The 26,742-nt window shown below is 43.4% G+C and overlaps 1 protein-coding gene across 2 annotated transcripts in view; it reads left to right on the forward strand.

Annotated features, from left to right (window-relative positions):
• Positions 1-8,216, forward strand: part of dnah5l (dynein, axonemal, heavy chain 5 like) — a 472,330-nt gene extending 464,114 nt beyond the window's left edge. For both annotated transcript variants that reach the window (XM_068012046.1, XM_068012056.1), the window contains one exon: positions 7,343-8,216. In XM_068012046.1, the coding sequence (XP_067868147.1) occupies positions 7,343-7,561 (219 nt within the window). In that variant the 3' untranslated portion in view covers positions 7,562-8,216. The remainder of the gene's footprint in view (positions 1-7,342) is intronic.
• The last annotated feature ends 18,526 nt before the right edge of the window (positions 8,217-26,742 follow it).

A 26,742-nucleotide genomic window follows, 5' to 3' on the forward strand; every position in this document is an offset into this window, starting at 1 on the left:
CCGTCTGATTTGTGTGGGAGCAGACCTCTGGGCAAAAGAGGTTGGTGTAGACCTGTGTAATGGCTCTATCCACATCAAACCTCTACTGGGGGTTGTAGATTGGAGCTCAAGGCCTCTATAGTAACAACCTCAACATTCTGCAGGGAAACTCCTACAATGCTGCACATACTTCCTGATGGAATATAGTTCTGTTAAACAGTCATGCATGACTGCTCTTATGCACCGGATAGATTCCTTCAGTTTCAAACTGTGAATTTCAGGAGGATGTGAGCAGGATGGCCCTCTAACCAGTGTGGTCCTTGTGTGAGATCAGCGGAGCCCCATAGAAATTCAGGGTGATGACATGTGACATTGATGTTGTGCTTGAGTGAATGTTGGGGATAGTGAGCAAAAAAGTAGGGAAAGAAGGACGAATATGAGTGCTGAGCTTGAAAAAGGCCTCCAACCGCATCCTTCTGTAAAGAAACCTACATGAGTTTCCACCATTTAAATGAATGGAAAGAAATCAGGTACCTTTATAGATATGCACTCCAACCATCCCGATTATCCAGCCATCCCCCACATCCCGCTCCCCTCATGATCCCCTTTAGTGATCTACCTGAGGGCAGCTACTGCTGCCACAGGAGAGCTCTTTGTGGAGGTCCAGCAAGTCAGTCTCATTTTAGATGAGATCCAAGGCCCAATATTGAATGTGCCTTTGGCCTACCCCTTCTGGCATAGGGCTAGTTCCCTATACCTAGTGTGCACCGGCAGACTGACATGGATGAATGTCTAGGCCCAGGTGTTAGATTATCCAGATCATCTTGTGGAAAAGAACAAGTCACATATCTGCATCAAACAAACAGATCTTCACAGTGGAGTAATGTTTTTTTTTTATAAATGATTATGGGATGATTATGCTAATGAAATAAAAGAAACCAATTTGATTTTTCATCCACATTTTATTTCAAGAAAACAAGCAAAAGGACTGCAAGGTGGATCAGGGAAACTAGAAACATTACGCCCGGAGTTCTACAGTGGGTGGGGGGGACCCGTTCACTGGCTGAAAAGTCAGTGGTGAGCTCACCTCTGCTGGGCCTGGGGATCCAGACCGGATTTTACCCTCCCCAGGCCCTTAATTGGTCCTTGATGGGGCTTCCACCTCATTAAGACAGGAAGTCCTGCCTAATGGAGCTGCCGGCCAATCAGTGGGCCCCGGAAAAAAGGTACGTTTTTTGGGCCTCGCCAGGGGCAATTGGTCAGCCCCAGCAAGGCAAGGGGCATCGGTTAGGAGGGTGAGGGGCGTGTTGTGCATTGGGGCGGTTGGGGCTTCAGGGTCGGCCCTCTGTGGGGCACAGGGTGCCCAATCAGAAGGACCCTCCCCCCACCCCAGCTTGCCAGAAGGCCGCCTAGTTTTATCAGGTGGGTCTTCTGAGGTCATAGCCACCCGCCAGCCAAATGTAAAATACCCATGGTGATGGGTGGAGGCCCTTAAGTGGCAGATAATTGGCCACTTAAGGGCCTTGATTGGCCTGGGGCGGGTGGGCCGTTCCTTGCTACTGCTGCCCCGCGTACATTGGCAGCGGAGGTGGAAGTGGGTCAGAAAGGGCCCACCACCAGCCTCCCATTCCATTTTACATACCCCCCCCCCTCCCCCAACCACCTCCAATCTGCTCTTTTGGGGGGCACAAAATTCCGGTCTACATTTCTGTGAGTGCGAACTTTGTGTAATTATATTAAACTTTGCTACAGTGACTGAAGAGTTTTCCATTCCCAGCACCAGCATTCCTCATCTTGATGAGGACACAAATTCATTCCAACGTATAAATTAAGAGATTGTAGAGCGAACTGCAAATGGTTACTTCCAACTAATGGAACAGGAAAATGATAAGCAAGTGTTGCTGTACATCCATGTTCAAAGCACGTATGAATAAAAGTGAGATTAAGGAGGAAGTGAAAATAAAAGGCAGGAGAGATCATAAATGAAACTCACTGTACTGGAGTAAATTGCTGAATAATGAGATTTGACTGAATATTTTTCTGCTTTTCGATTTTAAACTGTATTGTGGCACTTCACCACCACTGTCTTTGTGTATTTTGATGACACTGTGGGATATAAGGATAGATCTGAAGAGACAATAAAGCTATTTCTTTATTAGAACTGATTTCACAAGTTTGGATGCTACCTAATTATATGAGATTATGTTTGATCCAAACTTTCTGTTGTATAGAACCACAAACACAGAACATTGCTGTATGCTATAAAAGTATTCTTCAATACTGCTTTGGAAAAAAACAGTAAGAAATAAGCTGCAGAATGTCAGAAAGACCATTTGTTGGACATTATTGCAACAACCTGGTCACTTCTTTTGTTAATCATCGTATCATTCAGGATTTTGTGCTGAGTGAACATATGTATTACAGAATTCTCCTAGAGAATTTTCAATTTGCATTTTTTAAAAAATAGTTATATTTCCTGTAATTTTGATTCAATGTTGGTATAATTAACACGAATAAATTGTTGGAAGAATGTGGAAGACTACAGGAGGAGGATGGCCATGTAAGTGGTAGGTTACTACAAAAAATGAGAAGTAATGCTTTTCAGGAGCAAGACTTGCAGATGGAGATAAGCCACAAATGGTAAAATTTCAATAGAGTGAAGAAAAATAAAACACATTTATGTGCAGATATCTAGGCCTAGAATTTAGACAACCACACCCATTATACAGGTAAAACATACAACAAAGCATCCAATATGCTGTGTGCCCCCTGCCATATTTTTGTAGGGATCAAAAGAAGTATCAAGGACTTGTGCCTAAAAGGGCATTAGGCCCTTTTCTGCATATGTAAAGAGCCAAACAGCTGCTTGATGATTCCTTTACCAAATTGGTTTGTCCTGAACCTGGCAGACAGGTTTAAAAAAATTTTGTTTATTTCAAGAGCAATTGAAAAAAGTCATGAGGATTCTGTATAAAGCAACAGTTATTCTGCATCTGGAATACTGTCTGCAGATTTAGGTTTCTCATCATAGGACAGATTTAATAGCCTTAGAAAAATGCATGAAGATTGGCCTATATGATACTAGCAATAGGGGTGAATAACAAAGAAATGATGGAGAAAGTGAGAACTGGGTCAAATACACGAAGTTAAGAGGAGAAGTGAAGCAGAAGATAAGACTGGCAAAGTGAGAATATGAGAATAGAATGGCAGTTAACATAAAAGGGAACCCAAAAATTTTCTACTGACATATAAACAGCAAGCAGATAGTAAGAGGCAGAATGGTCCTATTAGGGACAAAGTGGGTGATATATTCTTAGAAGTGCAGAACAAGACTAGAATACTAACTGAATACTTTGTATTGGTGTTTACTAAGGAAGAGGATGCTGAAAAAAGATCAGTCGAAGCAGATGGTAGAGGTAATGGATGGGGTGAAAACTGAGAGACAGGAGGTACTGGAAAAACTGGCTATCCTTAGAGTGGATAAACCGCCTGGTCCAGATGAATTGCATCCCAGCTTGCTAAAGGAAATGGGAGTTGAGATAGTGGAAAACCTTGCTATAATCTTCCATTCTTCCCTATATGCTGGGGAGATCCAGAAGATTGGAGACACCCTTATTCAAGAAAGGGTGTAACAACAGTCTAGTAACAGTCAGTTTAACTTCAGTGGTGAGTAAGGTTTTAGATACAATAATCAGGGAAAAAAATGAACAGGCACTTGGAGAGGTTTGAGTTAATTAAGGAGAGCCAGCATGGATTTGTAAAAGGTAGATTGTGCTTGACTAATCCAATTAAATGTTTTGATGAAGTAGCAGAGAACAGAAAACAGCGAATTGTGATAAATGTTTTTTTTTTCAGACTGGAGGATGGTAGGCAGTGTTGTTTCCCAATGGTCAGTGATTGGACCATTGCTTTTTTTGATATATATAAATTACTTGGATATTGGAATAGAGTAAAATTTCAAAATTTGCCAATGATACCAAACTTAGGGGAGTGGCAAACAGTTAGGATGATACAAATTGACTGTAATAGGGCATAGATATACTAGCAGAATGGGCAGGCAAGTGGCAAATAAATGGAATTTAATACAGAGAAGTGTGAGATGATGCATTTTGGCAGAATGGCTATGGAGAGGCAACATAGACTTAATGGCACATAACTAAATAGTGTACAGCGTCAGAGGGACCTGGGGGTTCATGTTCATAGATCTTTGAAAGTGCCAGGACATACTGAGAGAGCCTTTTTTTTATTCATTCATGGGATGTGGGCATCGCTGGCTAGTCCAGAATCTATTGCCCATTCCTAATTGCCCTTGAGAAGATGGTGGTGAGCTGCCTTCTTGAACTACTGCAGATCTTGGGGTGTAGGAACACGCACTGTGCTGTTAGGAAGGAAGTTCCATGATTTTGACCCAGCAACAGTGAAGGAACAGCAAGATAGTTCCAAGTCAGGATGTTGTGTGGCTTGCAGGGGAATTTGCAGATGGTGGCATTTCCATGCATCTGCTGCCCTTGTGGTGGTAGAGATCATGGATTTAGAAGGTGCTGTCAAAGGAGCCTTGGTGAGTTGCTGCAGTGCATCTTGTACACACCGCTGCCACTATGCGTTGGTGGTAAAGGGAGTGAATTTTAAAGGTGGTGGATGGGATGCCTATCAAGCAGGCTGCTTTGTCCTGGATGGTGTCGAGCTTCCTGAATGTTGTTGGAGCTGCACCTGTCCAGGAAAGTGGACAGTATTCCATCACACTCCTCACTTGTGCCTTTTAGATGGTGGTCAGGCATTGGGGAGTCAGGAGGTGAGTTACTCGCCACAGAATTCTCAGCTTCTGAACTGCACTTGTAGCCACGGTATTGATGTGGCTAGTCCAGTTCAGTTTCTGGTCAATGGTAACCCCCCAGGATGTTGACAGTGGAGGATTCAGTGCTGGTAATACCATTGAATGTCAAGGGGAGATGGTTAGATTTTCTCTTGTTTGAGATGGTCATTGCCTGGCACTTGTGTGGTGCGAATGTAACTTGCCACTTATCAGCTGAGGCCTGAATGTTGTCCAGATCCTGCTGCATACGGACACGGGCTGCTTCAGTATCTGAGTAGTCGCGAATGGTGCTGAACATTGTGCAATTATCAGCAAACATCCCCACTTCTGACTTTATTGGAGGGAAGGTCATTGATGAAACAGCTGAAGATGATTGGGCCTAGGACATTTCCCTGAGGAACTCCTGCAGTGATGTCCTGGGACTGTGATGATTGACCTCCAACAACCGCAACCATCTTCCTTTGTGCTAGGTATCATTCCAACCAGTGGAGAGTTTTCCCCCTAGTTCCCATTGACCTCAGTTTTGCTAGGGCTCCTTGATGCCACATTCGGTCAAATGCTGCCTTGATGTCAAGAGCAGTTACTCTCACCTCACCTCTTGTGTTCAGCTCTTTTGTCCATGTTTGGACCAAGGCTGTAATGAGGTCAAGAGCTGAGTGACCCTGGCGGAACTCAAACTGAGCATCACTGAGCAGGTTATTGCTAAGCAAGTGCTGCTTGATAGCACTTTTGTCAACACCTTCCATCACTTTACTGATGATTGAAAGTAGACTGATGAGGCGGTAATTGGCTGGGTTTGTCTTGTCCTGCTTTTTGTGTAAAGGACATACCTGGGCAATTTTCCATATTGCTGGGTAGATGGCAGTGTTGTAGCTATACTGAAACAGCTTGGCTAGGGGTGTGAAAAGTTCTGGATCATAGGTCTTCAGTACTATCGCTGGAATGTTGTCAGGATCCACAGCCTTTGCAGTATCCAGTGCCTTCAGTCATTTCTTGATATCACATAGAGTGAATCGAATTGGCTGAAGACTGACACCTGTGATGCTAGGGACCTTGTTGCAAGTTCTTCAGCCTTATCTTTCGAACTGATGTGCTGGGCTCCCCCATCATTGAGGACAGGGATATTTGTGGAGCCACCTCCTCCAGTTAGTTGTTTAATTGTCCACCACCATTCATGACTGGATGTGGCAGGACTGCAGAGCTTAGCTCTGATCTGTTAGTTATGGGATCGCTTAGCTCTGTCTATCACATGCTGCTTACGCTGTTTGGCATGCAAGTGTGCTGCAGCTTCATCAGGTTGACACCTCATTTTGAGGTATGCCTGGTGCTGCTCCTGGCATGCCCTCCTGCACCCTTCGTTGAACCAGGGTTGGTCCCCAAGCTTGATAGTAATGGTAAAGTGGGGGATGTGCCGGGCCATGAGGTTACAGATTGTGGTTGAGTACAGTTTTGCAGTATCCATTGCCGCCACCTCTTGTGGCTCTCTCCTAACTGTGGGACAGGACATACCCAGAGATGGTTATGGCAAGGTATAATTCTGTGAGTATGACTGTCAGGCTGTTGCTTGACTAGTTTGTGGGGCAGCTCTCCCAATTTTGGCACAAACCCCCAGATGTTAGTAAGGAGGACCTTGCAGGGCCGGCAGGGCTGGGTTTACCGTTGTCGTTTCCAGTGCCTAGGTCGATGCTGGGTGGTCCGTCCGATTCGCAAAGCATATGGGATCTTGGGCTTCATAAATAGAGGATCGAATATAAAAGCAGGGAAGTTATGCTGAACCTTTAAAGCTCTGGTTAGGCTACAACTAGAGTATTTTATCCAGTTCTGGTCACCACAATTTAGGAAGGATGTGAGGGTCCTTGAGAGGGTGCAGAGGAGATTTACCAGAATGGTTCTAGGGATCAGGGATTTAGCTCCAAGGTTAGGCGGAAGAAGCTGGAGATGTGTTCCTTCGAGTGAAGGAGATTGAGGGGAGATTTGGTAGCGTTGTACAAGATTATGACAGGTTTAGATAAAGTAGACAAAGAAAAGCTGTTTCCATTAGCTGATGGGAACTTAATTCCCAAATTTCCTATGGAGCTCATTAGACTACACCAGAATGTAAAACCTAGCGTAAAACAAGCTCAAATGCAGCACCCTCAATTGGGTTAACAGCGAGTGGGTTGCTCGCCATGGTACCCAACTGTGAGAGCCTCTTTCCTCTGCTGCTCCTCTTCCTTCTTTTAGAGTGATGGTTTTGGCGTTATGCTCATGTGTAGCTACAGTTATGGCATTTATCATTCAATACCATGGTTTCAAAAAGGAAACACGGTAAGTATTGGGAATTCTATTTTTGCTTACTTATAATAGTTAAACTATTCGTGCCACCATTTACGGTAACACAGTTAAGGGATTATTATTAATTATGACATACCCATTTAGCAATGTATGATTGAGGTTAGCTTTATTTATATGCATATTTTATTTACCATTTTGCATTCGAATGTACTGCCTGAAATTGTGTCTTTGTTTGCTATCTTCATTTAATTGACTTATTCCCAACTGTTTTTGCAGGTATTGTTCACTTTGCTTCCTGTAGTTCATGTGTATGCAATTAGTGCCACTGTGCCTCCTGATTCAAAGAAACAACAGGGGGCAGTGTACTCATGTCCTGTGTACAAGAAGCCCAGGCGAACTGATTTGACGTACATCTTCTCTCTGTATCTAAAAACAATACAGATTCCTGATCACTGGACCCTGCGTGGAGTGGCTTTACTCTGTGACTGCAAGTAAACACATGATAGATACAGCAAATTGAGCATTTGCATATTATTGTGCTTAATATAACATGAAGTTAAGTTCTAAAATACCTGGTTGTATAGTTGTAGTTTTGTAATATATATTTGTTAGATAATGTATGCAGTAGTTTCATGGGAAAGATTGGACACAGTGGGGTGAATTTTAACATTTATTCTTGGGGCAGTAGTGGATTGGCTCAATCTGTTTGATACTCTGTCTGATTTTCATTTACAAACATACAATGACGGATGGGAAAAGGCCCGCTGGTCCATTCAGCCTGTACCACAAAATCAGGCAGACTGTAAAACAGCCAGCTGATGCACTTCATCCATTTTCCACCCGGCAGCAAAAGTGGAAATTCACCCCCAGTGTATTTTTATGCTAACATTTTAAAAATTTCATTTACTCTTTTAAAGAACGCTGAATGGCTCCTTTTATGAACTGTCCATTTGAAAAAAGCTTATCTTTTAAAAAATTATTCTGTACTTTGTTCCAGTTCATAAATCAGAAAATTAAGCATGATAAAACTGAGGTACTTGATTTTCCATGTAATTAAATGCTCAGTGCTGTTACTGTAGATATGATGCAATAGTTGGCAAAATATTTATCTTCCTGAATAATGTACTTGAACCTTAACAATTAAAAATAACTTTGAGCAAAGCTTGTTGTATTTATTATTCATTTAATCAGCAGAGAGTAAGTTGTGAGCCCAGTTAAGGATAAAAACAGATAAATAAAAATGGACCAAAACTTTGGTGTCTTTCCAGTATACCAGTCGGAATCAGCTAAATTGCCATAAATTTGGTATAGAAGCAGTAAGATAAGACAGGTTAATGCATGGCTGGAGAAATGGTGCAGGAGGAAGGGCTTCGGGTTCTTGGAGCATTGGGACAAGTTCCGGAATGGGAATTAAAGGACCTGTACAAGCCAGACCGATTGCACCTCCACAAACTTGGAATCAATGTCCTCATGGGGAGGTTAACTCATGCTGTGGTGGAGAGTTTAAACTAATTTGGCAGGGGAAGAACACCATGATAAAGCTAGAGCGGAGCTACAAGGTGCTTAGAGGACAGAGAGAGACAAACACATTGGATAAAGAGTAGTTCAGAAATAGGGGGAATCAAAAGCGGGATTTTTTTTATTCATTCATGGGATGTGGGTGTTGCTGGCTTTGCCAGCATTTATTCCCCATCCCTAATTTCACTTGAGAAGGTGGTGGTGAGTTGCCTTCTTGAACCACTGCAGTCCATGTGGGGTAGATACACCCATCGTGCTGTTAGGAAGGGAGTTCAAGGATTTTGACCCAGCGACAGTTAAAGACCGGCGATATAGTTCCAAGTCAGGATGGTGTGTGGCTTGGAGGGAAACTTGCGGTGATGGTATTCCCATGCATCTGCTGCCCTTGTCCTTCTAGGTGGTAGAGGTCGCGGGTTTGGAAGGTGCTGTCCAAGGAGCCTAGGTGTGTTGTTGCACTGCATCTTGTAGATGGTACACACTGTTGCCACTCTGCGCGGTGGTGAAGGGAGTGAATGTTGAAGGTGGCAGATGGGGTGCCAATCAATTGAGCTGCTTTGTCCTGGATGGTGCTGAGCATCTTGAGTGTTGTTGGAGCTGCACCCATCCAAGCAAATGGAGAATATTCCATCACACTGCTGACTTGTGCTTTGTAGATGGTAGACAGGCTTTGGGGAGTCAGGAGGTGAGTTACTCGCCGCAGGATTCCGAGCCTCTGACCTGCTCTTGTAGCCATAGTATTTATATGGCTACTTCAGTTCAGTTTCTGGTCAATGGTAACCTCCCTGGATGTTGACAGTAGGGGATTCAGCGATTGTGATGCCATTGAATGTCAAGGGGAGATGGTTAGATTCTCTCTTGTTTGAGATGTCATTGCCTGGCACTTGTGTGGTACGAATGTTACTTGCCACTTATCAGCCCGAGCCTGGATATAGTCCAGATCTTGCTGCATTTCTCCATGGACTGTTTCAGTATCTGAGGAGTCGCAAATGGTGCTGAACATTGTGCAATCATCGGCGAACATCCCCTCTTCTGACCTTATGATTGAAGGAAGGTCATTGATGAAGCAGCTGAAGATGGTTAGGCCTAGGACATTTCCCTGAGGAACTCCTGCAGTGATGTCCTGGAGCTGAGATGATTGACCTCCAAAAAACACACTCATCCTCCTTTGTTCTAGGTATGACTCCAATCAGTGGAGAGTTTTCCCCCTGATTCACATTGACTCCAGTTTTGCTAGGGCTCCTTGATGCCGTACTGGGTCAAACGCTGACTTGATGTCAAAGGCAGTCACTCTCACCTCACCTCTTGAGTTCAGCTCTTTTGTCCATGTTTGATCCAAGGCTGTATTGAGGTCAGGAGCTGAGTGGCCCTGGTGGAACCCGAGCTGAGTGTCACTGAGCCGTTTATTGCTAAGCAAGTGCTGCTTGATAACACTTTTGATGACACCTTCCATCACTTTACTGATGATTGAAAGTAGACTGATGAGGCGGTAATTGGCTGGGTTTGTTTTGTCCTGCTTTTTGTGTAAAGGACATACCTGGGCAATTTTCCACATTGCTGGGTAGATGCCAGTGTTGTAGCTGTACTGAAACAGCTTGGCTAGGGGTGTGAAAAGTTCTGGAGCACAGGTCTTCGGTACTATCACTGGAATGTTGTCAGGGCCCATAGCCTTTGCAGTATCCAATGCCTTCAGTCGCTTCTTGATATCACATGGAGTGAATCGAATTGGCTGAAGACTGACATCTGTGATGCTAGGGACCTTGTTGCAAATGCTTCAGCCTTATCTTTTGCACTGATGTGCTGGGCTCCCCCATCATTGAGGACAGGGATATTTGTGGAGCCACCTCCTCCAGTTAGTTGTTTAATTGTCCACCACCATTCATGACTGGATGTGGCAGGACTGCAGAGCTTAGCTCTGATCTGTTAGTTATGGGATTGCTTAACTCTGTCTATCACATGCTGCATACGCTGTTTGGAATGCAAGTGTGCTGTAGATTCATCAGGTTGACACCTCATTTTGAGGTATGCCTGGTGCTGCTCCTGGCATGCCCTCCTGCACCCTTCATTGAACCAGGGTTAGTCCCCGAGCTTGATAGTAATGGTGGTGGGGTATGTGCAGGCCATGAGGTTACAGATTGTGGTTGAGTACAATTTTGCTGCTGCTGATGGCCCACAGCGCCTCATGGATGCCCAGGTTTGCATTGCTAGATCTGTTCGAAAATCTATCCCATTTAGCACGGTGGTAGTGCCAAACAACACGATGGAGGGTATCCTCAATGTGAAGATGGAGCTTCGTCTTCACAAAGACTGTGCAGTGGTCACTCCTACCAATACTATCACGGACAGATGCATCTGCGGCAGGCATATTGGTGAGGACGAGGTCAAGTATATTTTTCCCTCTTGTTGGTTTCCTCACCACCTGCCGTATACCCAGTCTAGCAGCTATGTTCTTTAGGACTCAGCTCAGCCAGTAGTGGGGCTACCGAGCCACTCTTGGTGATGGGCATATGAATATGTGAGGCAGACTTAGATTGGTTTAGTGTGCATGTGCTTAGATGGATGGATCATGGTAAATGACGTTGGTAAGCTGCAGACACAAATATTACAAAGTATTTACAGCACAGAAACAGGCTATTTGATCCATTTCCCTTCTTAAACATCCCATCAGCTTCCACTAACCCCTTCTTAACCCCATTAACCTATCCTATTTCTTTCTCCCTCTTATTTATCTAGATTCCCCTTAAGTACATCGGTGCTAGTCACCTCACCTACTCCTTGTGGTAGCAAGTTCCACATTCTCCGCATTTACTCTCTGGGTAAAGAAGTTTCTCCTCAATTTCCTATTGTATTTATTAATGACTATCTTATATCTACGGCCTCTAGTTTTGGTCTTTCCTGCAACTGGAAAAATTTCTATGTCTTCCTGATCAAACCCTTTCTTAATCTTAAAGACCTCTATCAGATCACTCCCTCAGAGATTTTCTTAGAGAAAAGAGACCGAGCCTGTTCACTCTTTCATGATACGTACAACTTCTCAATTCTGGTATCATTCTAGTAAATCATTTTTTCACCTTCTACTGTACCTCTAATCCTTTTTATAATGTGGAGACCAGGGGCTGGATTTTCAAAGTGCCATGGAGTTGGGAACTGTAGTGGATGCAATTTGAAAATCGTGGTCCCGGAGGTCATCTCCAAACCTGACGCCTCTGGGACCGTACACGATTTTCAATGTCAGGGTGGGGGGGAGGGAACAGGAAAACAGCTCACCTCCAACTAAGGGCCCATTAAGCTCCTTTAGGAGCATGTTAAGGGGCAGGGCATTCTGGAAAGCAATTCTCAATTCTGGTTTCCGTGATCCTGACCAGTCTGGTGCATGTTAGTGCATAGCTGTCAGGGTCGCCATGCGGCCAAATAAACTTTATTAGAAAGTGCGATGGAAATAAAATTGAGGGGTCAACTAGCGCCGGGTCGAGCGCTGAACCTTCACTGAAACTTCACATGGCCACTTTCCGTCCTCGTCACCATCCTGGCCCTTTCACGAGCTGGCTGTACTCCACAGCAAGGCAGCGGCAGCCCCCAACATGGCTGCCACCTGCCTTTTCCACTGGTCCCAGGGAGGCAACTCCCACCTACTGGAAGGGGCGCTGAGCTCAACTCCTGCCCAATTAGGGCATTTGCATTCCAAGATCGTGTCGGGAGAGCGATGCTACTGAAGCACGGGGTCAGGACCCTGAAATGCTCTGGGTGTCGGGTTCCTGACCCTGGAATGAAAATCTATCCCCAGAACTGTTTGCAGTACTCCAAGTACGTACTAACCAAGTTTCTGTATGTTCCACATAACTTCTCTGCTTTTCAATTCTATCCCTCTAGAAATGAACCCCAGTTCCTTGTCTTTTTATGGCCCTATTAACCTGCGTCATCGCTACTTTTAGTGATTTGTGTCTGTACCTCCAGAACCCTCTGCTCCTGTAACCTATTTAGACATTTATTTGCCGAAGAGCATATGGCCTCTTTATTCTCCCTATCAGAATGAGCTATCTATATTGATGTTCATTTACCAAAGTAGCCACATGGGATTATGAAATAGTGGCAGTAATGGAGACCAGCTCAAACAAGGGGAGGAATGGGCTCATAATATTCCTAGCTACAATGCACTCAGGAAAGATAGAGAAGGAGAAAAAGGAGGAGGGGTAGCAATATTGATCAACGATACTACTACAGCACCATAAAGGAATGATGTAGTTGAGGGTTCAAAGACAATTTATTTAGTTAGAATTAAGGGGAGGGGCTATTATGCTGCTAAGTGTATACGATAGGCCACCAAATTGTTGGAAGGAGATAGAGGAGGAAGTTTGCAGGCAAATTGTAGAAAGATGCAAGAACTTTATAACTTAATATGGAGGATTTCAATTATTATAATATCTTGAGAAAATAACAGTGTAGAGGGCAAAGAGGGGAGGAATTCCTGAAACGTGTTCAAGAGAACGTTCTTGATCAGTATGTTTCCAGCCCAACAAGGAAGGAAGCAGTAAAATAAAAGCAAAATACTGCAGATGCTGGAAATCTGAAATAAAAACAAAAAGTGCTGGAAATACTCAGCAGGTGTGGCAGCATCTGTGGAGAGAGAAGCAAAGTTAACGTTTCAGGTCTGTGACCTTTCATCAGAACCAGGAAGGAAGCAGTTCCAGATCTCGTTCTGGGGACTAGAGCATGATTCAGTGGGAATGCATTTGCAAATGCATTGCATTTTAAAAGGTTGATCACAATGCCATTAGATTTACAGTCATTATGGAAAGGGGCAAAGAAAAATCAAATGTGAAAATACTCAACTGGAGGAGGGTTAATTTCAGTGAGTTGCAAAGGGATCTGGCCCAGGTGGAAAGGAATCAAAGATTGACAGGTCAAATAGTAAATGAGAAATGGGAAGCATTCAAAGAGGAGTTGGGGAGGAAAGGAAGGGATGCAAAGCTAGAGCTCCTTGGATGACTATAGACATAGAGATTAAAATGAAACAGAAAAAGGAGGCTTATGATCAATGTCGGGTTCATATTTCAGCAGAGAACCAAGCTGAATAAAAAGGAATAGGGGAAAACTTGAAAATGAAATGAGAGAGGAGAGGAGAGCGTATGAGAATAGATTCATGGATAACATAAAAAAGAACCCAGAAGTCTTTTCTAAATATATAAATAGTAAGTGGCTAGTGTTACGACTGACCGCTCCAGTCAAAGACCCCAATCAAAATAATCGATTCTGAATGTGGTGGGAGAAACGCACTGATAATTCAATCCCGTCACTCCACAGATTGCCTATCCTATCAATTAATATGATGCCAAACACAGGATCCCAATTTAAATATGTTATCCCAGAGACGAGTAGTTACTATGATTCCAAATGTGAGCTCTCCAAATTTGTCTGATTCTGATCCCAGACACGAGCCACCAAATTAAATATGTGATTCAAATCTCGAGCGAGCCCCCAATTAATATGATACAAATCCCGGCCAAGAAACCCAATAAATATGTTATGACTGACCGCTTCAGTCAAAGCCCCCAGTCAAAATATACAATTCTGATTGTGGTAGGAGAAACGCACTGATAATTCAATCTCGTCCTTCCACAGATCGCCTAACATATCATTTTAAACTTTCCAAATTAAAGAATGACCCAGTCAAATTCTACCATCTATTAACCCCTGAATGAGGCTAACCACACCAGGTGTCTTTAAATCAAAAAATCAACTGTTTAATTAGAAAAACTAAATTCTTAAACACTATGAAGATATAAACATTTAAAATAGAAAAAATTAGAGTCCTTGCAAATTTACAGTCCAATGTTGCTTGAAGTCCTCACAGCTGTCTGATGAGGAAAAAAGGTTCTTCCACAGTGGAACAGTCCGTAGTCTAACTCCAACAGTAAGTGATGCTTTCTTCTTTAGCGAATTTCAACAATTAATGACTTGTGAACACATTCAATAGAATCAATCTGACTTTAGAGTTTTTGAGAGATAAAACATTGTCACAGTCTAACTTCACTTCCTTCATTTCAAATTATCACAGATCTCCATTTTGGCTTGACCTTTTTTTTTAGAATTTTGAGAGATAATAATTAAACAGACTGAAATTCTCTTCCTTCAGTTTAAATAGCTGACAGCTCTTTTTTTCAGATGCCAACACCACAGTTGTCTGTCTGTGTTCTCCCTTAGAACAAACTGTCTCCAACTAAAAAGCCAGTTCAAAATTGAATTGTAACAAATGTATTGCATGTTGCTCAGTCCAAGTGGCTGTACCCATGGTAATGAGAATGCATTCTTTGAATCACAGTCTCCAAATGGCTGTATCCAAGGCAACGAAAATGCACCTTCTCGGTAACTCCGGAGGCCTGCTGGTTCTTAAAGCAGTACTGACCCTTTGCAAGCCTTAATGGTACACCGCATATTCCTGGAAAAAAAACTACAGGACCATGACACTAGTTAAAGGAAAGGTAGGGCTCATTAAGGACTGAAAAGGGGATCTTCTTGTGGAGGTGGAGGTACTATAAGAGTGTTTTGCATATGTCTTCACTAAAGAAGAGGATGCTTGCCATATCACAGTAAAGGAAAGGGTTGTAGAGGGATTGCATAGAATAAAATTAGATAAAGAGGAGGTACTTAAAATGTTGGTAGTGTTCAAAGTGGAACAGTCACCCAATCCAGATTGGATGCATCAAAATAAAAGCAAAATACTGCGGATGCTGGAAATCTGAAATAAAAACAAGAAATGCTGGAAATACTCAGCAGGTCTGGCAGCATCTGTGGAAAGAGAAGCAGATTTAACATTTCGGGTCAGTGACCCTTCTTCGGAACTGACAAATATTAGAAATGTCAAAGGTTATAAGCAAGTGAGGCGGGGGTGGGGCAAGAGATAACAAAGGAGACGGTGTAGATTGGACAAGGCCACATAGCTGACCAAAAGGTCATGGAGCAAAGGCAAACAATATGTTAATGGTGTGTTGAAAGACAAAGCATTAGTACAGATAGGGTGTTAACGGACTGATGATTGAACAGCAGCAAGTACAAACATGAAAAAAAACAGTGGGTATGCGAACTGAACAAACTAAGATGAAATGAAATAAACATACAAAACAAAATTGTAAAAAAGAAAAAATAACTCCACTCAGTCCGCAAGCAGGACCCTGAGCTTCCGGTTGCTTGCCATTTCAACACTCCCCCTGCTCTCATGCTCACATCTCTATCCTGGGCTTGCTGCAGTGTTCCAGTGAACATCAACACAAGCTCGAGGAACAGCATCTCATTTACCGATTAGGCACACTGGAGCCTGCCGGACTGAACATTGAGTTCAATAATTTCAGAGCATGACGGGCCCCCCATTTTACTTTTATTTTTAGTTATTTTTTCTTTTTTACATTTTTTACAATTTTTTTTTGTATGTTTATTTCATTTCATCTTAGTTTGTTCAGTTTGCTTACCCACTTTTTTCATGTTTGTACTTGCTGCTGTTCAATCTTCAGTCCATTAACACCCTATCTGTACTAATACTTTGTCTTTCAACACACTATTAACATATTGTTTGCCTTTGCTCCATGACCTTTTGGTCAGTTATGTGACCTTGTCCAATCTACACCTTCTCCTTTGTTATCTCTTGCCCCACCCCCGCCTCAATTGCTTATAACCTTTGACATTTCTAATATTTGTCAGTTCTGAAGAAGGGTCACTGACCCAAAACGTTAACTCTGCTTCTCTTTCCACAGATGCTGCCAGACCTGCTGAGTATTTCCAGCATTTCTTGTTTTTATTCCAGATTGGATGCATCCTAGGTTGCTGAGGGAAGTAAAGGTAGCATTTATGGGGGCTCAGGCCCCAATCTTCCAAACCTCCTTGGATGTTGGAATGGTGCCAGAAAAATGGAGGATTGCAAATACACCCCTGTTCAAAAAAAGGGGCGAAGGATAACCTTGGTAATTACTGGCCCGTCAGCTTAATGTTGGTTGTGGAAACTTTTAGCGACTTTAATCAATTTAAAAATAATTGGCACTTGGAAAAATATGGGTTAATAAAAGAAAGCCTGTACAGATTTGCTAACAATAACAACAACTTGCATTTAGATAGCATCCTTTACATAGTAAAACATTCCAATGCGCTTCATAAGAGCATTATCGAACAAAATTTGACACTGAGCCACAGAAGGAGATATGAGGGCAGATGATCAATAGCTTCATCAAAAAGGTGGGTTTTAAAGAATCTTAAAAGAGGAAAGGGAGGTTGAAAGGTTTAGGGAGGGAATTCCAGAGCTTAGGTTCTTGATATCTGAAAGCATGGCCACCAATGGCGGAGCAATTAAAATTGGGGATGCACAAAAGGCCAGAATTGGAGGAGTGTCAGGGATTGACGGGTGAGGCCATAAAGGGATTTGAAAACAAGGATGAGAATTTTGAAATCAAGACATTGCTCAGCCGGGAGCCAATGTGGGTCAGAGAGCACAGGGGTGATGGATGAACAGAACTTGGTGTGAGTAAGGATACTGGCAGCAGAGCTTTGGATAAGCTTCAATTTATGAAGAGTAGAAAGTGGGAGGCCGGCCATGAGTGCATTAGAATAGTCACATCAAGAGGTAACAAAGGCATGGATGAAGGTTTCAGCAGCAAAGAAGCTGAGGCAGGAGCGGAGTCAGGCAATGTTACAAAGTTGGAAGTAGGTGGTCTTAGTAATAACACGGAAATGTGATCAGAAGCTTATCTTGGAATGAAATACGACACGAAGGTTGTGAACAGTTTTGTTCAGCCTGAGAGAGAAAGACGGATGGAGTTGATGGCGAGGGAACAGAGTTATGGCAGGAACTGAACACAATAACTTTGATCTTCCCAAGATTTAGTTGGAAAAGAATTCTCTTCATCCAGTACTGTATGTCGGACAAGCAGTCAATTAGAGGGGTCATGAAAGGTGGTGGTGAAGTAGAGCTGAGTATCATCAGGGTATATATGGAACCTGACATTGTGTCTTCAGATAACGTTGCCAAGCGCAGCATGTAGATGATGACTAGGAGGGGGGAATGATAGAACCTTGGTGGATTCTAATGGTAAAGATACAGGAGCAGTAAAAGAAGCTGTTGCAGGTGATTTTCTAGCGACGACTGGATAGATAAGAACGGAACTGGGCAAATGTAGTCCCAATCGGCTGGACAATGATGGAGAGGTGTTGGAGGATGGTGTGGCCAACCATGCTAAAGGCTGCAGACTGGTTGATAAGTCTGAGGAGGGATAGTTACTATGGTTCAATCAGATAGGATGTCATTTATGACTTTGATAAAGAGCCATTTTGGTCCTGAGGCAGAGCGGAAACCTGACTGGAAGGATTGAAACATGGAGTTCTGGGAAAGGTGGGGATGGATTTGGGAGGCAGCAACATATTCAAGGACTTTGGAGGGAAAAGGGAGGTTGAAGATGGGGTGGTAATAGGCAGGGACAGAGAAATCAAGCATTAGTGCTTTGAGGAGGAGGGTGCTGAAAGCTGATTTGAAGGGGACAGTACCTGGGGAGAGAGAAGATTAATAATATGAGTTAACATGGGGGTCAGGAAGGGAAGTTTGGTGCTCAACAATTTAGTGCGAATTGGGTTGAGGGGGCAGGAGGTTGGCCTCATGGACAAGATGAATTCAGCAAGGACATGAGAGAAGATAGGAGAGAAATTAGAGAAAGATGTGATTTCAGGGATAGAACAGGGGAGAACCTGACAGGAAGTTTGGCCCAGTGGACTAGGAGAGGGGAGGGAAGTGGCAGAGGCAGCTGAATGTATGGTCCCAAACAGTGACAAGAAGTTCATGAGCTCCTTGTACTTGTTGTTGGTGAGGGTGGAGGAGATGGGGGAGAGATTTAAGAAGATGGTTTGCAGTAGAGAAAAGAAGTTGGGTGTTACCTTTGCATTCCAGGATTATCCTACAATAGTGAGCAGTTTTGGCACTGAAGTACAGGACCTGATTGTGCCTTACGATATCTGGACCACATTTGTTAAAGGCAAATCATGGTTAACTAACTTGCTTGAGTTCTTTGATGACGTAACAGAGAGAGTTGATGGGGGTAGTATGGTTGATAGTGTGAATATTTGCTTTCAAACAGCATTTGATAAAGTACCACCTAAGAGACTTGATAGCAAATTGAAGCTTAAAATGGTAGCAGCTGTGTAGATTCAAAATTGGCTAAGGCATAGAAAGTAAATAAAAGTGGTAAATGGTTGTTTATCAGACTGGAGGGAAGTGTGCAGTGGTGTCCTTGGACTACTGCTCTTTTTGATATATATTGATGACCTGGACTTGGATATACAGGACATAGCCTCAAAGGTTCCGGATGACACGAAACTTGGAAATGTAGTTAACAGTGAGGAGGATAGCAACAGACTTCAGATAAACATAGACAGATTGGTGAAATTGACAGACACATGATAGATTAAATTTAATGCAGGAAAATGTGAAGTGATTCATTTTGATAGGAAGAATGAGGAGAAGCAATATAAACTACTGGTTAATGGTACAACTTTAAAGGGAGTGCAGGGACAAAGAGACCTGGTGGTGTATATGCACAAGTCTTTGCAGGTGGCAGGGCAAGTTGAGAAGGCTGTTACAAAGGCAAATGGGGCCTTGGCTGTTTCTCCTGATTTTTAATGTTTTTTTTTTGAGTTATTTTCTTGCTCCATCAGGCTTGATTCTTTCTTCCCTATTTCACATCACAATAGGTTGAATAGCCTCTTTTTGTGATGCATATGTATAGGGTTCTATAGTTAATCTTGATCACTATTTTAAGTTAAACCATGTTTGCAGGAGAAGTGGACATAGGTACAAACAAATGGCAAGTTTAGGACTGATATTAGGAAACATTTTTCCATGTAGAGTGATTCATACCTGGAATGAATGGTCTTCTGGAATCATGCAGGCAACATATGAATTAGGAGCAGGAGTAGGCCATTCAACCCCTCGAGCCTGCTCTGCCATTCCATAAGTTCATGGCTGATCTGTTTGTGGACTCAACTCCACTTTCCTGCCTACCCCCAATACCCTTTGACTCCCTTGTTTGTCAAGAATCTCAGTCCTAAATGGGAGACACCTTATTTATAAACTGTGCCCCCTCGTTTTAGTCTCTCCCACAAGAGGAACATCCTTTCCACATCCACACCGTCAAGTCCCCTCAGGATCTTATATGTTTCAATCAGATCACCTTTCATCCTTCTAAACTCCAATGAATACAGACCCAACCTGTTCTTTCCTCATATGGTAACCCTCTCATCCCAGGAATCAGTCAAGTGAACCTTTTCTGAACAGCTTCCAATGCAATTATATCCTTTCTTAAGTAAGGAGACTAAAACTATACACAGTACTCCAGATGTGGTCTCCCCAATGTCCTGTACAACTGTAGCAAAACACCTCTATTTTTATATTCCATTCCCCTTGCAATAAATGACAACATTGCATCTGCCTTCTTAATCACTTGCTGTACCTACATTCTAACTTTTTGTGTTTCGTGTACTAGGACCCCCAGAACCCTCTGCATTTCAAAGTTCTGCAATCTCTTTCCATTTATATAATGCATTGCATTTCTATTCTTCTGGCCAAAGTGGACAAGTTCACACTTTCCTACATTATACTCCATCTGCCAAATCTTTGCTCACTCACTTAACCTATTATCCCTTTGCAGACTCCTGACGTCCGCTTCACAACTTACTCTCCTACCTACCTTTGTGTCATCAGCAAATTTAGCAACGATACATTCACTCCATTCATCCAAGTCATTGATATAGATTGTAAATATTGAGGTCCCAGCACTGATCCCTTTGGCATTCCACTAGTTACAGCTTGCCAATCCGAAAACAACCCATTTATGCCTACTCTCTGTTTCCTGTTAGCTAGCCAATCCTCTATCCATGTTAATATGTTACTCCCCATACCATGGGCTCTTATTTTGTTTAGTAACCTTTGATGTGGCACCTTGTCAAATGCCTTCTAGAAATCCAAGTACTCCACATCTACAGGTTCCCCTTTATCCACATTGTTTGTTACTTCCTCAAAGAACTTTAATAAATTAGTCAAACATGATTTCCCTTTCACAAAACCATGTTGACTTTGCCTGATTGCATTGAGATTTTCTAAATGACCTGCTATAAACTCCTTTTTTTAAGAATTAGAACATTAGAACATTACAGCGCAGTACAGGCCCTTCGGCCCTCGATGTTGCACCGACCTGTGGAACCATCTGACCTACACTATTCCATTTTCATCCATATATCTATCCAATGACCACTTAAATGCCCTTAAAGTTGGCGAGTCTACTACTGTTGCAGGCAGGGCGTTCCACGCCCCTACTACTCTCTGAGTAAAGAAACTACCTCTAACATCTGTCCTATATCTATCACCCCTCAACTTAAAGCTATGTCCCCTCGTGTTTGCCATCACCATCCGAGGAAAAAGACTCTCACTATCCACTCTATCTAACCCTCTGATTATCTTATATGTCTCTATTAAGTCACCTCTCATCCTCCTTCTCTCCAACGAAAACAACCTCAAGTCCCTCAGCCTTTCCTCGTAAGACCTTCCCTCCATACCAGGCAACATCCTAGTAAATCTCCTCTGCACCCTTTCCAAAGCTTCCACATCCTTCCGATAATGAACTGCACGCAATACTCCAGGTGCGGCCTCACCAGACTTTTGTACAGCTGCAGCATGACCTCGTGGCTTCGAAACTCGATCCCCCTACTAATAAAAGCTAACACACCATATGCCTTCTTAACAGCCCTATTAACCTGGGTAGCATCTTTCAGGGATTTATGTACCTGGACACCAAGATCTCTCTGCTCATCTACACTACCAAGAATCTTCCCATTAGCCCAGTACTCTGCATTCCTGTTACTCCTTCCAAAGTAAATCACCTCACACTTTTCCGCATTAAACTCCATTTGCCATCTCTCAGCCCAGCTCTGCAGCCTATCTATGTCCCTCTGTACCCTACAACATCCTTCGGCACTATCCACAACTCCACTGACCTTCGTGTCATCTGCAAATTTACTAACCCACCCTTCTACACCCTCATCCAAGTCACTTATAAAAATGACAAACAGCAGTGGCCCCAAAACAGATCCTTGCGGTACACCACTAGTAACTAAACTCCAGGATGAACATTTGCCATCAACCACCACCCTCTGTCTTCTTTCAGCTAGCCAATTTCTGATCCAAAGCTCTAAATCACCTTCAACCCCATACTTCTGTATTTTCTGCAATAGCCTACCGTGGGGAACCTTATCAAACGCCTTACTGAAATCCATATATACCACATCCACTGCTTTACCCTCATCCACCTGTTTGGTCACCTTCTCGAAAAACTCAATAAGGTTTGTGAGGCACGACCTACCCTTCACAAAACCGTGCTGACTATCGCTAATGAACTTATTCTTTTCAAGATGATTATAAATCCTATCTCTTATAACCTTTTCCAACATTTTACCCACAACCGAAGTAAGGCTCACAGGTCTATAATTACCAGGGCTGTCTCTACTCCCCTTCTTGAACAAGGGGACAACATTTGCTATCCTCCAGTCTTCCGGCACTATTCCTGTCGACAATGACGACTTAAAGATCAAGGACAAAGGCTCTGCAATCTCCTCCCTGGCTTCCCAGAGAATCCTAGGATAAATCCCATCTGGCCCAGGGGACTTATCTATTTTCACACTTTCCAAAATTGCTAACACCTCCTCCTTGTGAACCTCAATCCCATCTAGTCTAGTAGTCTGAATCTCAGTATTCTCCTCGACAACATTTTCTTTCTCTACGGTAAATACTGACGAAAAATATTCATTTAACGCTTCCCCTATCTCCTCTAATTCCACACACAACTTCCCACTACTACTACTACTCCTTAATAATAGATTCCAGCATTTTCCCTATCACAGATGTTAAGCTAACTGGCCTGTCATTTCCTGCTTTCTGTCTTCCTCCTTTCTTGAATAGTGGAGTTACATTCACTATTTTCCAATCTGATGGGACCATTTACAGAATATAGGAAATTTTGGAAAATTAAAACCAATGCATCCACTATCTCGGCAGCCACTTCTTTTGAGGCCCTAGGATGAAGTCCATCAGGACCTGGGGACTTGTCAGCTTTTAGTTCTAATAATTTTCTCAGTACCCTTTCCCCAGTAATGGTAATTGTTTTAAGTTCCTCCCTCCCTTTCAACTCTTGAATCACAATTATTTCTGGAATGTTATTTATATCCTCTCCAGTGAAGACAGATGCAAAAATCTGACTTATTTTCCATTATTAACTTCTCCAACCCACTCTCTAGAGGACCAACACTCACTTTACTTATTCTTTTCCTTTTTAAATACCTGTAGAAACTCTTACTATCCGTTTTTATATATCTAGCTAGATTTCTCTTGTACTCTAGTTTCTCTCTCATTATTCTTTTAGTGATTCTTTGCTGTTTTTTATATCCTGTCCAATCTTCTAACCTGCCACTACTCTTCACTGAATTGTATGCTTTTTATTTCAATTGATGGTGTGTCCTTGCCCTGGAGTCTTTCTTTCTCACTGGAATGTATCTTTGGCGAGTGTTATGAAATATCTCCTTAAATGGCTGCCACTGCATCTCTACTGACCTATCCCTTAACATAATTTCCTAGTTTACTTTAGCCAGTCAGCAGTAAGCTGCAAATGGAGGGCTGTATGTTTTTTTAAAAAAATACATTAGATGAACCAAATGGTTTCTCTCATCAGTACTGACTCTTTCAGTGTTTTGAAACTGTGTTTAATTTATTTAATCTCTACAACACAGTTGAGCAGTTTTCTGGATACAAATTCCTAATTAAAAGGTTTGCATATGTTATGCCTTTAGGACTTGGTGACTCAGATATTTACTGGGAGGCAGTGTAGAAGCGGGGGTGACTTTGAGCTGGGAAACCAGGAAAACCGGGGAATCTGGAGGTCCTGCCGAATTTAATGGTGGGGCATCATTTGAATTATTTTGCTCTGTTTCCTGCCTGGAAACTGGCCAGGTTGAGAGGCTGGATGACTGATGGGAGAGAAGGCCTGCGGTAGAATGCCGCAGATGGGGAGCAGAGACAGAGGAGGGAGAGACCCTGGTGCTGGGGAAGAGATCATGGGGGCAGAGTTTGCAGGGATCGCAGGGAGTTTAGCATTGGATCATGGGATAGAGGTAGATTATAGCAGGTAAGCTTGGGGAGCCAGAGGCGAAACACTTCTGCTCCTCCTGGCCCACAAGCAGTGCTGGAAAAGCACTTACCTACTGGATCTGGGCAGTTTTCACCTTCCTTCAGCTGCCAGGTCATCAAGCTCTGGGAAACCCGACCGGCAGCCATTAAATCCACATGGCCACTAAAATCTCAGGCTCGTAGCCTCAATAATATATTAAATTTACTGACCCACCTCTCGAGGGCAGGTTACTTGCCCGATCCCCAACCCATTCCTAGTTAAACCGGAAATAGATACGTTCGTGGCAGGTTTCCTATTTTTAACAATTTAACTCTCTTACCCTGGCCCCTCTCCCAACTGTCCTGGGGGTTAAAATTTCCCCCAGTATCTTAAGAATGTCTCTTGTACTGCAGGTCATCACATCTCAGAATTTACTGTAAGGAATAAAAACCTATTGGCTGTGTTATCCAAGCTAATTAGTTAGCATTTAGCGAATAGTTAATTAAAATCAGTTCCACTTATTAAACAGATAGGAAAATACTAATCAGCAACTTGCACCAAACAACCAATCAAATCGGGTCGGGACTGTTTCGGGTCCCGAACCCGCCCCCAGGGGGAACAATCACTTATTGTGATTTTCACAGAGGCGCCCCTTAATTAGCCTGCATGCGGGCAGACTCTCAAAGCTGGAGGACCAATCAGAGGCCTTCCAACTTGAAAGGAGCAGCAGGTAGAGGATATGTAAGGGAGAGGGTGCTTCAAAATGTAGGTGTCCTCTCTCCATCTATTTTATTCAATCTTTAATTAAATATTGGATCTGGCACCTAGGCCACCACTCTGTGGTGGGGGCAGGGGGGGGGGTGTGGGGGGGGGATTGGGTGGCGGTGGTGGAATGGGACATCTCTCTATAGGGTGGCCTGTGGCTGCTCCTGCAACCAGACAGGCAGGGAGGGCCTCTAGGTCTGCCTGGAACACTGTCCTTGCCCCCTCCACCCAGGTCTGCCGCCAGGAGGCTGTCGCCGAGCACCTAAACTGGCACCCATGACCTGTGGGGACCTGGAAACAGACTGGAAAATCCCAGTTAGCCTCCTTTAATTGGCTTTAAGTGGCTCTGATTGAGCTGAGTCAGCTACTTACTGTGTCGGGTGCATAGCAATATTGCCCCACATCCCCACTCACCCCCGCCCCGCAAAAATGGCACAGAAGCCGGATGGAGCCTTGGAACTAGCACACCGGGGCTACTTTTAGTTGCCGCCTGCCTCCTATCACGGCCCTGGTGAGAACTAAAAATCCAGCCCATTGTCTCAATCAGGTAGTGGATAACAACTTCCACAAAAATAAAAGCAAATTACTGTGGATACCAGAAATCTGAAATAAAAACAAAAACTGCTGCAAACAGGTCAGGCAGCTTCTGTGGAGAGAAACGTAGTTGATGAGCAGAATTTTAATTGCTGGGGTGGGGAAGGTGTGTGGGTGGGAGATTAAATGCCTGAAAAATGCCAGCATGTTGGAAACCTGACATCGTACCCCGCATGTCTGGGTTTCACCGGGGCTCGTTTGTAGGCATGCAGGAAACCCCTGTGGAGCTGTTGGGTCTGTAATTTTAATATGTAAATAGCCAACTAATTGTGCCTTTAACCCAGCATTCTGGCTTTCTCCAGCTTGTGGAATTCGCCAGGGTCAACAAGGTGAGAGCATAGCAGGGACTCATTATTGATCCATGAAACTGACAAGCTGGAAAGTCTTTAAAGAGTGAAGCTACATAGTTGCATCCCTGCCTGTGTGAAAGGCTTGTGTTCATAGGACTTGTTCTGAGAGTATGCTTTCACTAATGATTTCCAACTTTTCGGGAGTCATTTCTCCTACCTTGGATTTTGTCCACTTTGATCTGCACTTTCCTGCTGTCAACCCACACTGCAGCATGGCAGCAGCTTAAGCAGCTATAACATGGGCCTCTGATGAGGAGCAACAGGAGCAGCCACACCAGCAGCCTTAGCAGGAGCAGCAACAATACCAACAGCTTCTGCCTTCCCCACAGCCACATGCCACTCCACAGGACAAGGGAGATGGACAAAGAGCTCTAGCTCAAAGGAGACAATACCCCCAGCACAGGGTATACAAGCAAAGGATCAGCTTCCTTGACATGATGGAACATGAGAACACAAGCAATAGGAGCAGAGGTAGACCATATGGCCTATTGAGCCTGCTTCACCATTCAAAACAATAATGGCTAATCTTAGGCTTCAACGCCACTTTCCCGCCTGCTCGTCATATCCCTTGATTCCCTGAGAGATCAAAAATCTGTCTACCCCAGCCTTAAATGTATTCAACGATGGAACATTCCACAACCCTCTGGGGTAGGGAATTCCAAAGATTCACAATCCTTTGAGTGAAGTAATTTCTCCTCATCTCAGTCCTAAATGATCGGCCCCTTATCCTGAGACTGTGCCCCCATGTTTTAGATTCCCCGACCAGCAGAAATAATCTCTGTGTCTATTCGATCCAGCCCCTTGAGAATCTTGTATGTTTCAATGAGATCACATCTCATTCTTCTAAACTCCAGAGAATACAGGACCAGTTTACTTCGCCTCTCATCATAGGATAACCCCCTCATCCCACAGACCAATCTATTGAACCTTTGCGGTACCGCCTCCAATGCAAGTATATCCTTTCTTAAATGTGGAGACCAAAACTGCACACAGTATTCCAGATGTTGTTTCACTGAAACCCTGTACAATTGTAGCAATACTTCCTTATTCCTGTACTCCAATCCCCTTGCAATAAAGGCCAACATGCCATTTGCCTTCTTAATTGCTTGCCTGTTAACTCTCTGCGTTCCTTGTACAAGCACACACAAGTCTCTTTGAACATCGACACTTACAAGTTTCACACCTTTTAAAAAAATTCTGCTTTTCTATTCTTACAACCAAAGTGCATAACTTCACACTTCCCTACCTTATACTCCATCTGCCGTCTTGTTGC

The sequence above is a fragment of the Heterodontus francisci genome, chromosome 2 (genome assembly GCF_036365525.1).
Source record: "Heterodontus francisci isolate sHetFra1 chromosome 2, sHetFra1.hap1, whole genome shotgun sequence".
In the NCBI taxonomy this organism is placed as follows: domain Eukaryota; kingdom Metazoa; phylum Chordata; class Chondrichthyes; order Heterodontiformes; family Heterodontidae; genus Heterodontus; species Heterodontus francisci.